The sequence below is a fragment of the Pseudophryne corroboree genome, chromosome 3 (genome assembly GCF_028390025.1).
Source record: "Pseudophryne corroboree isolate aPseCor3 chromosome 3, aPseCor3.hap2, whole genome shotgun sequence".
Lineage (NCBI taxonomy): Eukaryota > Metazoa > Chordata > Amphibia > Anura > Myobatrachidae > Pseudophryne > Pseudophryne corroboree.
Window position 1 is genome coordinate 679,291,320 of NC_086446.1, and position 12,016 is coordinate 679,303,335.

Consider the following 12,016-nt stretch of genomic DNA (forward strand, 5'->3'; position numbering starts at 1 on the left):
CCTGCCACAGCCTAAATCTGTAAAGGCCCACTCCACAAGGAAGGTGGGCTCATCTTGGGCGGCTGCCCGAGGGGTCTCGGCATTACAACTTTGCCGAGCAGCTACGTGGTCAGGGGAGAACACGTTTGTAAAATTTTACAAATTTGATACTCTGGCTAAGGAGGACCTGGAGTTCTCTCATTCGGTGCTGCAGAGTCATCCGCACTCTCCCGCCCGTTTGGGAGCTTTGGTATAATCCCCATGGTCCTTTCAGGAACCCCAGCATCCACTAGGACGATAGAGAAAATAAGATTTTACTTACCGATAAATCTATTTCTCGGAGTCCGTAGTGGATGCTGGGCGCCCATCCCAAGTGCGGATTATCTGCAATAATTGTACATAGTTATTGTTAACTAATTCGGGTTATTGTTGAAGGAAGCCATCTTTCAGAGGCTCCGCTGTTATCATACTGTTAACTGGGTTTAGATCACAAGTTGTACGGTGTGATTGGTGTGGCTGGTATGAGTCTTACCCGGGATTCAAAATCCTCCCTTATTGTGTACGCTCGTCCGGGCACAGTACCTAACTGGAGTCTGGAGGAGGGTCATAGGGGGAGGAGCCAGTGCACACCACCTGATCTGGAAAAGCTTTACTTTTTGTGCCCTGTCTCCTGCGGAGCCGCTATTCCCCATGGTCCTTTCAGGAACCCCAGCATCCACTACGGACTCCGAGAAATAGATTTATCGGTAAGTAAAATCTTATTTTAAATAAGAAAACTGTGCTCGCCTATCGTCCTTCAGCTGTGTGCTGGTGACATGGTTGTCTCCCATTTGTCCATGTAGCTCCTGCTCAGCAGCCACCAGCACTTGGTTTGCCTGACACTTCAAGGAGGAAGCAAAAGTTTAAAGAGGGGAGAAAAAGAAGTTAAGGGGGGAGATGAGGTGATGCAAGTGGACAGTAGCTTGTTGGAGTAAATGAGAGAAAAGTGGAACACATGAAATATTGGAGACAATGGTAAACATACACCCAAAGGGGGAGGGCTGGGGGTGGACAATGACAGAGACAGCTTTCAGGCAGGCTACAAAAATATTAAGGTACGGCTATCTGACAATGAAAGGGAATGTGGGGCAGCAAAAGTGTGTAATTAAAGATGGACCAATAAAAACTGCAATATCGTGGCAACCGACTAGTCCTCCCCCCTCCCTTCCACTAGACAGGGTGGGAGTGCTGCTTTAATGTAAGACATGCCACATAAAACCCATTACAGCTAGTGCATCCTGACAGTAAATGAAAGTCTGCATTAAACATCAGGGTTGATTATTTATTAACAACACTGAGTAATCCACAGCAACCTAGCAGCTTAGAATGTAGCACAAGTTACAAGATGAAAGCTAGTGCCTGTATACTCTGTGTGACTTACTGTGCATGTATGTATTATCCCCCTTCACATAGCCCCAAACATTTATCCGATTAAATCCCAACGCTGACTTGAACAAACCGCCACCCTTACTTTCCAGCTAACCCACACCCACTTCTATACATGTCCTGCAACCTTCTGGAGAGCTTAGGCCTTGAGTCCTTATTATTCCCTGTTTTCCAGGACACATCAGAACAGGCAGCATCTATTTTTGTGAAGTCAATTTAGATACCTGGCATACCCTCCAACATGACCCGCCCCACTAGGTACAAAATGCTCTGTTTCTGGACTTCCCTCTTAATTTATTATTGCCATCACCTGTGAAGAAACAGCTTTCTTATACATCTTATCAAGTTCAACACAGGTGATGGAAATCATAAATTAAGAGGGAAGTCCAGAAACAGAGCATTTTGTACCTAGTGGGGCGGGTCATGTTGGAGGGTCTGACCTGGGGGACTTTTTTTTTTTTCCCCCTACATCCGTCCTTCCTCAAAGTTCAGTTCATTGCAATGTTTGCTGCAGGAAATCATCCCAGACAAAATAACAAACGTGGCTGTCAGTGCTCCTTTAAGAGCAGAGAAACAGCTCTGGCAGCAGGACAGAAGCCCTGGCAGAACTGAAAGTAAAGATAGGGGTCGCTGCTGAGCCGCGCTGAGCGTGCATTGCATGGAGAGGAGAGCAGTGACGCAGGCAGAGCAGAGGGGGCGGAGCTGGCTGGGAAGTAATCTGCTTCTGCTGCTTCTTCCCTGGTGATCTCTGCACAGACTGGCTGAGGCGGTGACACGGGTTCGATCCCCCCTTCCTCCCTCCTTCTGGATCTATCTGCCTCTGGCCTGGGGGGCACACTGAGAAATCCCAGGCATCTCAGCAGCAGAGCAGCTCTGCAGACTGCACCGAGGAATCTGTAATATCAATCTCTCCACTGGAAAGAGAGGTGCCTTCATGTGCTGCTGGACTGGCTCTCCTGTGTGACTGGACCTGGGGGGACATTTAAATAGACAGGTATCAAGGTGGTTGCAGCAGATGTGGATCCCCGTTCACAATCCAACGAGGGAAGCACAATAACTGGGACTGATTGTGTTTTTATATGTGTGTGCGATTCTCTGGCTGGAGGAATAATACAGATGGTGATCTGATATCCCCCTATCTTGACATTGCAAGAAACATAATTACTTTTTTTTTTTGCAAATCTCATTTTGTAACAAAAAAGACAAAACAACTAATTTCTTGGAATTTAACAAATAACCTGCTGCGAAAGGAGACACCGGAAACCCTATTCTATCATATTGATCATTCTCCATGCATCAGGAAGGGCGTTGTGCGTCTCCTTTTTTAATATTTGCATGCTCGGCCTGCATAAATATTTTCTATTAAATCTAATATATTTTTATTTATGAACCTTTTTTTTTTTTATGCAGTGCCTCCCCCTGCTGACCAGCTCTGTTCTACTGAAACGGTGATTTAAAACGGATTATTATTGTGTTTTGATTTTTTTGTTTTAGATTTTTGCTGTTGTTTTGTTATTTTGTTACTCAACGACTGGGAGGCAGTAACCCTTTAATCTTCTTCCTTTTTTTTCTTCTTTTTTTTTACATCTATCACTGGGATAGGGCAATAGATATATATTTTATTAAAAGGATTTAGAAACAAGATGGCTGAATGTAGCAGTGTGTGGTGTTTTTTTTTTTTTTTGTGATGATCTGTTGATAATCCCAAAAGACTAGGCAGCTGTGAGACCAGTTTGAAGTTTCCTTTAAACAGAATTCATCTATAAAAGGAGCATAGAAAAGGGGGCGCCTGTCTATTAATTTAAATATACAATTTTTTTTTCTATTCATTTTTGCATGGTGCATTACACAAGTTCTAATCAAGAGCACTTTGAATATTCATGGTAAGAATTGCAATTTTTTTTAAAATACAGAATGTGCTAATTTTCTGTCTGTCTCGCTCATTGGCCCGCTGACACTACTCTTTGCAGATTCAATGCAAAATCAGAAATAGCTTTCATGTCAGGAGGGGGGAGACAGAAGGGGGGAGGGTTGTGATTAGCTGCTGAGAAATTCCTTTTCAGTTTGATCAAGGCATGCAAAGCCTAATCCACTGATCCCTATCCAACTTGTTTGTTTTGTTTTTTGCTTTTTGTTATTTTGCATTTTTGTTTTCTATTAGGCTTTTGTTTACAGGTGATAAGAAATGAGAGGTATATCAGCCAGCTGCCTTCTGCGCAGAGCTTAAAAGCAATTTTTGTATACCCTCTCTTCTCTCTTTTTTTTTTTATTTTATTTTTTTACCCTCCTCTCATTTGCGAAACAAGGAAGAGGTGGGAGGGTTTTTTCTTGCTCTAGGCTGGAATTTGATCTGCAAGACTGAACTGTCTTTCAGAGCCACATTCGGGATCACTCTCTATGGAAACCACCTCAAGAATCTGGCTGCTTGGCTAATTTTTAAAGGAGTCCTATTAGATTTTTTAGAAAAATTAAAACCAGCGGTCAGTGAATGACTTATCTTAGATCAACGTGGCTTACTTTTTATTTTGTTTCCTTTTGGGGTTTTTGTTTTGGTCCTATAGGAAAAAGAAATAAATTGTAAAACTCCCTTTTGTGTGGAATATGTGCTGTGAAGTAAGAACCACAAAAATGGGTTGTATCGCTGCCCAATGATATTACTGTCAATGATTTTATCGTCTTTCACTGGTTAAAAAAAAAAATTGTTAATTTGTTATCTATGATTATAGAATAATATATACTTTTTTTTCATCTGATAGTACAAGCATTGCTATATATATTTATTTTTGTTTCTTTAGGGGGAAAAAAAAAACAATTGATTGACATTACTCCTGACTCATTGTTTTCCAGTTCACGAGCAAACAACGTAATATACGTTACACTTCTTAGCTGGAAATGGCAGAAAATTGGAAAAATTGTTTTGAAGAAGAGCTGATATGTCCGATTTGCCTGCATGTGTTTGTAGAACCTGTTCAGCTTCCATGTAAGCACAATTTCTGCAGAGGGTGTATTAGCGAGGCCTGGTCAAAAGAGACGAGCCTTGTTCGGTGCCCCGAATGCAACCAGGCCTACAATCAAAAGCCTAACCTTGAAAAGAACCTTAAACTCACGAACATTGTCGAAAAATTCAATGCTATTAATGTTGATAAGCCACCCTCTATCTTGCACTGTGTATTCTGTAGAAGGGGACCTCCACTTCCTGCCCAGAAGATCTGTTTGAGATGCGAAGCACCCTGCTGCCAGTCTCATGTGCAGACCCACCTACAACAGCCCTCAACTGCCCGAGGGCACCTCCTCGTAGAGGCAGAAGATGTTAGGGCCTGGAGTTGTCCACAACACAATGCATATCGGCTGTACCACTGTGATGCTGAACAGGTGGCGGTGTGCCAGTTCTGCTGCTACTATAGTGGTGCCCACCAGGGACATTCGGTGTGTGATGTGGAGATACGCAGAAATGAGATCAGAGTAAGTACCTCTTATCCTTGATTCAGTCCACATAACAAACGGTTGTTCAATTTCACCATGTATTCTTAAGTGGTGCTAATGGAAGTTATAATAGAATATTCATGGAATGTTATATTAAATATTATATGAATTGATCTTTAACTTATTCAGGTTTTCCTAAAGGTTACCCAACTACGAGGGAAGAAGTATTAGACAAGTGAAGGAGTATGGCTTCCATATTGTATGTGGTCTGTAGGCCTGTTCATTGGTAATTTTGTTTTTTTAAATGTTTAATTGGCTGGTTCCATCTAACAGCTACCTGACCTATCCTTTTGGTCAAGACTGTGGAGGACTGGTAGCTCTGTGCATCGCTAGCATTTAGAAAATATTTGTCAGCAGTGGCCTACTCCAGCGCTCGTAGTAAATTCAGGCCTGGATTAAAGCTAGAAGTTGCCTACTAATGCGTTTTAGGGATGGGATTTTTTTCCGTCCACTACACAGAAGGGTGCACAGCTTGTATCGTGATATATATATTTTTTGTGATATTTGTCTTATACTCTGTCTATAAAGTAAGTAAAAAATGGTATTGCAATAGCACCAATCAGCCATTTATTTGGAATACAGTAAATTATGAGCCTCTTTATTTTTTCAATGTCTCAATGGAAGAGTTCATAAGTGTAGATAACCAATGGGCCTTCTGCCTTTTGTTGATCTGTAGATTTGAGGATCCCTGGACAATGGTTTGCTTGTTCTGTGTGCACATTACTTATTAAATAAAGTGACACAAAATAAGTATAGACTGTGAATGAATTATTATTTTTTTTTATTCATTTTTATGTTGATGTTGCCCTTCAGATAGATTTATAGCCCCGATAAATTTATAGCCCTGATCCTATGGCTTGGTTGCAAAATAAATCCTATTATGGATAGTATTGAGTACATCCTTTTTCCCTGTGTTATCAGGTGGTCACTTTAACATTTGACCATGCTGCCAATTTCTGGAATAACCAGATCTGTGACGGTATTGGCCACATGTGGGTAACAGTGTTGGAAAGACGTGGTTGTTTAGGTGTCAAACCGGATCCCATGGGGCCTTGTTAGTATGTTCATTTGTAAATAACCGAACATATGAAGGTTTGGGTCCAGTTTTGACAAAGTCAGTCAAAAAGCACTACACCAGTTTGTGGCTACTGTTAACGCTTTTACGCATATACAGCCTACATGCATTGTTCCATTTTAGCCACGGCAGCTGTGTTAAAAGTTCCCCTTCGATCCACTACACTTCAAGTTACTAAAGATCCTCCCACATGTTTAGTACAATGCCCTGGTGGGATCTTGTACAAGTAAAAAAGCTGATTCTGTAGGCATTATAATTACAGTAGCTTGTTGCTTGGGCCAGATATTCGCCCACAGTGCCAGATAAAAATATGCCCCATAGTGTTAGAAACACATATGCCCCCAGTGCCACATATACCACCCCAGTGCCAAATATGCCCCCACAGTGCCAGTTACACATATACCCCCAGTGCCAAATATACCCCCCCAGTGCCAGATACACACCTTCCCTGCTGCTGTGAGTTTTGGGAAGGAGCCGGAGGGCACAGCGCGCGCCTCTCCTGTGTTTCCCTCCTGGGTCTCCAGCGGCGACGGCATGTCTGTTAAATGAAGTGCCGGTCCGCGATCTCTGATTGGCTCACGAACCAGCACTTCATTTAACAAACATGACACTGCCGGAGACCCAGGAGGGACACATAGGATAGGCATGCGCTGTGCCCTCCGGCTCCTTCCCAAAACTCACAGCAGCAATCAGTGGAGGCGGCACCCCCGTAGCCCTGCACCTCCAAGCCACCGCAGTGGCTGCGGGGGCAATAGTTACGCCACTGCTATGGGTGTATTTGGGCATCCTGGATGAGTAGTCAAGTATAGTCTTTGCTATATAGTGTCATATAGTGGCTTAACTGCTGCTGAAAAGTACAGAGAGCACGCTTTTTTGAGTAGGCGAAACATTCGCCAGGAGCGAAAAAAACCTGTGGATCGGCGAATCCACATGTTTTTGTGCCGGCAATAACGGCCCGCGAGTTTGAGACATTTATCGCCAATGCATTTTCACAAAAAAAAAAAAAAGTGAAGTCGTTGCCGCATATGGCCTTCAATTGAATATGCAGCGGGGTATTTTTGATAGCTCCAAAATTGCCTGAGCTAATTGAATACACCCCAAATTCATTTATCATGTATTCATGTGTCTTAACCTAGTAATCCTACTTATGTTTAGCATCACGAGGGGTAATGGATACTTTGAACAAGCTAAAGGGAAACAAAAATGGCCATATTAGTGGTAACTACATATGTGGTGTAGTCTCTCAGTTTTACTATAGGTTTTGTCTCCATGGCAACTGGATAATTAACCTACGGTACAGACCTCTATTATCCTGAAACTGTGACTATTCGTTAACTTGGCTATGTAGAAATCTGCAGAACATTAACATGCTCCAAATAGCATTTGACACATACATATTGAAATATTCTGCAGACCATGTTATTTACAAATTAGGAATCACCCCAAAATAAATGTATCACATCCCCCATAGTTCCTGGACATCTACAGGTTTCAAGGGAATTCTGCTTCTGCCAGTAATTTTTTATTTTGATCGACTTGATTGAGCTCATTCCCTTTTACTCCACTGGTAATAAGCTCCCGGCCAAGCTGCAATTTGTTGTGCAAGGTCTCTCTTCCGCCTAACTTACTCACACACAATGGAAAATCACATTAATGGGCACTGCTTTTACCTTGTCAGGTGTTGGTAGATCATGGCATGGAATATGCATACATTTCAGCTCAAAGCTTTGTTTGCAAAATAGGTATTTGAAAGTAATCAGCAGTCAGTATTTGGTCTATGATGTGAGACATATATTTAACAGCGTTGAACTATGAAAGGGAAAAAAAAAAGAGTTTGGATTATTAGGGCTTGTTGGGGCCATACTAATAAAATGACAGTGGGCCGATTCATTTATATTCTGTGCCCCCTGCTGGGCATCTATAGCAGTGGGCGTCTACCGCTATGCAGTTGTTGCTCCGATCAGACACCCATTAACAGTTAAGGCGCCTGACAGTTCCAGAATTTGGCTAAACCCGTCTAAACCACTTGAAGGGGCGGCCATAGTTCCGGTTTGGGCACCCAAACTACAGACTTTTTAACATTTGTTCTCGCACCTCCTGAGGCTGGGAGAGAAAAAATGGGACTGCTACATTAAAGTTGTTAGTGAGGCTCACCTGCAGGAAGTCGGATCTTATTCACTTATTCAATCAGTTGTACTAGCGAGTCCCCTCTAGTGGGATATGCAGGAAATGGTAGTGAGAGGACGCAGCTCCCAGCACCTTGGCTGAACACGGTAGAGAAAAGAGCAGGCCCTGAAGCTGCACATAACCCAGGGGTCGTGTTTTTGTTGCCTACATCCGGACGTAGTGATCCAGCTGCTTCTTTGAGAAGATGGGCCGGGGTAAGGGCTATGGTAACCGGTGGTGCTGCTCTGTGAATGCTGCCCAGCGGCGTTCTGGGTATGGGAACTGGTGCCACTGGGCACCTGTACTCGTAAAGGGGTAGGCCACACCAACCGTGGGGGTACAGAGTGGGTCCACTCTGCACCACCATAACCCATTAATCCGGCACTTTGTCAAGGGCACTGTATCTCAACTTCAGTACTCAAGTACTTTAGGGGCATATTCATTAGCCTTAAATTTTCAAAGTGCAATTAAAATGTGTATGTGTATATATGTGTGTGTGTATGTATGTATGTATATATATATATATATATATATATATATATATATATATATATATATATAATCTCTATGTGCAGATCGGCGGCACTCCTTGGGAACTTCTATATGAGAAATAATGACAGAGACTGCGCCCTGAGTAGACGGTAACGTTTCAGCTATATTTAGCTTTCGTCTGGTCTGACGAAAGCTAAATATAGCTGAAACGTTACCGTCTACTCAGGGCGCAGTCTCTGTCATTATTTCTCATATAGAAGTTCCCCAGGAGTGCCGCCGATCTGCACATATATTTTCGGTTCACATCCACGGAAGGCACCGGGGCGGATGTACTTATAAGCTGAGTGCCGGTCATATGGTGATAGAGATAGATAGAGATATATATGTATATATATATATATATATATATATATATATATATATATATATATATATATATATATATATATATATATATATATATGTATATATATGTATATATGTGTATGTCTCTCTCTCTCTCTCTCTCTCTCTCTCTCTCTCTCTCTCTCTCTCCTCCCCATACTATACTATCCCGTTTGCCTTCTAGAGATGGCGTTCCGTTTCCCGAAGGTGCACAAGCTACTTGCAGCGGGCAGCTTACAGTATATGTCTGCGTGGCTTCCAGCACATGGCGGCGGGATCTATGCTTGCTGTGCTGTAGTGTCCGCTCCTACTGCCCTTCAGCTTCCCTCCCGCCGGTCTCTGCTGTCTTTCTGCCCATTGTGCAGGAAGTAAGTCTCCGTCCTCCTGTCTCTAAAATAGATAGATTTTTGTTAATTTTATTAACATAACTATATTTGTTTATAATTTAATGTTGCAAGTCCCCTTTTAGCGGTGGGTCAGGCTCCCATGTGTCCCCTTTCAGCAGCAGTGGGTCAGGGGAAGGTGGCTTGGAGATTCACCAGCTTCAGGTAGGGGCTCCTCCTGTCAGCAGAGATTCCCGCCTCCTTTCTGCAGCTGCTCCGGCTCACTACTGTGGCTGCACGCTCGCATCCTGGAATTGAGCAGTAACAAGAGTCTGAAGACTGCACAGCACAGGGTAAATATATCTCTTTACGAAAAACTGTCTCGGCAAAAGGAGCAGTTTTTCAGAAGTGATAAAATAATGAAAGAAAAATAATAACTATTGAAAACATTTCTGAAAGGGAAAAATGAGAACTGAAAACTAAAAAATCTATTTCACAATTTTTTTCATAATGAATATGCCCCTTAATCTGAATAGGGGAGTTAATCTATTTTGCTGGGCAAGTAATTATCTGCTTCCACAAACAGTGATCCTTAAAACATGACATCTTGGGAAAATTTGAGGGGTGAGAACCACTAGTCTAGGTCATATAACAACTTTGTAGTTTCTTCTGGATTAAAAGATACACTTAACCAATCTAGGTGAAACCTGTAGTAGAACGGTCAGTTACCATTGGTTCCCAGTTGCAGTTGCTTGTATTCTGAGCAAGAGATCTGCTGAGGTGGGCTTTATATAAACTTCTAGTAGGCTGGACATGGTTGTATCCAATGGGTACTATTCTTTTAGTGTGTCAATAAAATCAAGCATGTTAGCTGTGGCTTGCTGCGTGTGTGTGTGTATATTTATTTATGAACAGGTTTTTTTTTTTTTTTTTTTATACAGCGCAGCAAAATCCGTTGCGCTTTACAACTGGACACAATTAGAAGACAAATCTGGGTAAAAACAAACAGTCATAGAGGTAGAAGTGCCCTGCTCGCAAGATAAAAAATATATATATATATATATATATATATATATATAATATACAGTTGTGCTCATAAGTTTACATACCCTAGCAGAATTTGTGATTTTCTGGCCATTTGTCAAAGAAAATGAATGATAACTCACAAACTTTTCTTTCACTCATGGTTGGTGGTCGGGTGAAGCCATTTATTGTCAAACAACTGTGTTTACTCTTTTTAAAACATAATGACAACAGAAACTACCCAAATGACCCTGATCAAAAGTTTACATACCCCAGTTCTTAATACCGTGTATTGCCCCCTTTAACATCAATGGCAGCTTGAAGTCTTTTGTGGTAGTTGTGGATGAGGCTCTTTATTTTCTCAGATGGTAAAGCTGCCCATTCCTCTTGGCAAAAAGCCTCCAGTTCCTGTAAATTCTTGGGCTGTCTTGCATGAACTGCACGTTTGAGATCTCCTCAGAGTGACTCAATGATATTGAGGTCATGAGACTGAGATGGCCACTCCAGAACCTTCACTTTATTCTGCTGTAGCCAATGACAGGTCGACTTGGCATTGTGTTTTGGCTCATTGTCATGTTGGAACGTCCAAGTACGTCCCATGCGCAGCTTCCGGGCTGATGAGTGCAAATTTTCCCTCCAGTATTTTCTGATAACATGCTGCATTCATCTTGCCATCAATTTTGACCAAGTTTCCAGTGCCTTTGTAGCTCACACATCCCCAAAACATCAGCGATCCACCTCCGTGTTTCACAGTAGGAATGGTGTACCTTTCATCATAGGCCTTGTTGACTCCTCTCCAAATGTAACGTTTATGGTTGTGGCCAAAAAGTAAAATTTTGGTCTCATCACTCCAAATGACTTTGTTCCAGAAGTTTTGAGGCTTGTCTCTGTGCTGTTTGGAGTATTGTAAGCGGGATGCTTTGTGGCATTTGCGTAGTAATGGCTTTCTTCTGGCGACTCGACCATGCAGCCCATTTTTCTTCAAATGCCTCCTTATTGTGCATCTTGAAACAACTACACCACTTTTTTTTTCCAGAGAGTCCTGTATTTCAGCTGAAGTTATTTTGGATTTTTCTGGCAGTTGTGGCTGAAATTTTTGTTGGTCTACCTGACCGTGATTTGGTTTCCACAGAATCCCTCATTTTCCACTTCTTAATTAGAGTTTGAACACTGCTGATTGGCATTCTCAATTGCTTGGATATCTTTTTATATCCCTTTCCTGTTTTATACAGTTCAGTTACCTTTTCCCACAGATCCTTTGACAATTCTTTTGCTTTCCCCATGACTCAGAATCCAGACATGTCAGTGCAGCACTGGATGAAAGATGCAAGGGTCTTTCAGGAGTCCAGAAACTCACTGACCTTTTTATACCCACACACTGATTACAAGCAAACAGATCACAGGTGAGGATGGTTACCTTTAGTAGCCATTCAAACCCGTTTGTGTCAACTTGTATGCATGTTATCAGGCCAAAATCTCCAGGGTATGTAAACTTTTGATCAGGGTCATTTGGGTAGTTTCTGTTGTCATTATGATTTAAAAAGAGTAAAAACACAGTTGTTTGACAATAAATAGCTTCACCCAACCACTAACCATGAGTGAAAGAAAAGTTTGTGAGTTGGAAGAGCTGTTAGATATACAGTTTGGAATTTATTTGAAAAGTAAA

General features: G+C 42.0%; 1 protein-coding gene and 1 long non-coding RNA gene across 8 annotated transcripts in view; one reads left to right on the plus strand and one right to left on the minus strand.

Moving 5' to 3' along the window:
* The first annotated feature begins 1,983 nt into the window (after window positions 1-1,983).
* TRIM8 (tripartite motif containing 8) overlaps window positions 1,984-12,016 on the plus strand; it is a 129,547-nt gene continuing 119,514 nt past the window's right edge. The window contains exons 1-3 of one of the 6 annotated variants that reach the window (XM_063961931.1): window positions 1,984-2,714; window positions 2,815-2,852; window positions 4,252-4,866. In XM_063961931.1, coding sequence (XP_063818001.1) covers window positions 4,297-4,866 — 570 coding nt within the window. In that variant the 5' untranslated portion in view covers window positions 1,984-2,714; window positions 2,815-2,852; window positions 4,252-4,296. Of the gene's footprint in view, window positions 3,288-4,199; window positions 4,867-12,016 lie in introns of all 6 variants that reach the window. The other 5 variants (XM_063961928.1, XM_063961930.1, XM_063961927.1 and 2 more) reach the window with 5 other exon arrangements.
* LOC135056580 (uncharacterized) overlaps window positions 9,550-12,016 on the minus strand; it is a 268,794-nt gene continuing 266,327 nt past the window's right edge. For both annotated transcript variants that reach the window (XR_010244022.1, XR_010244021.1), the window contains one exon: window positions 9,550-9,635. This is a non-coding gene — a long non-coding RNA (uncharacterized LOC135056580). The remainder of the gene's footprint in view (window positions 9,636-12,016) is intronic.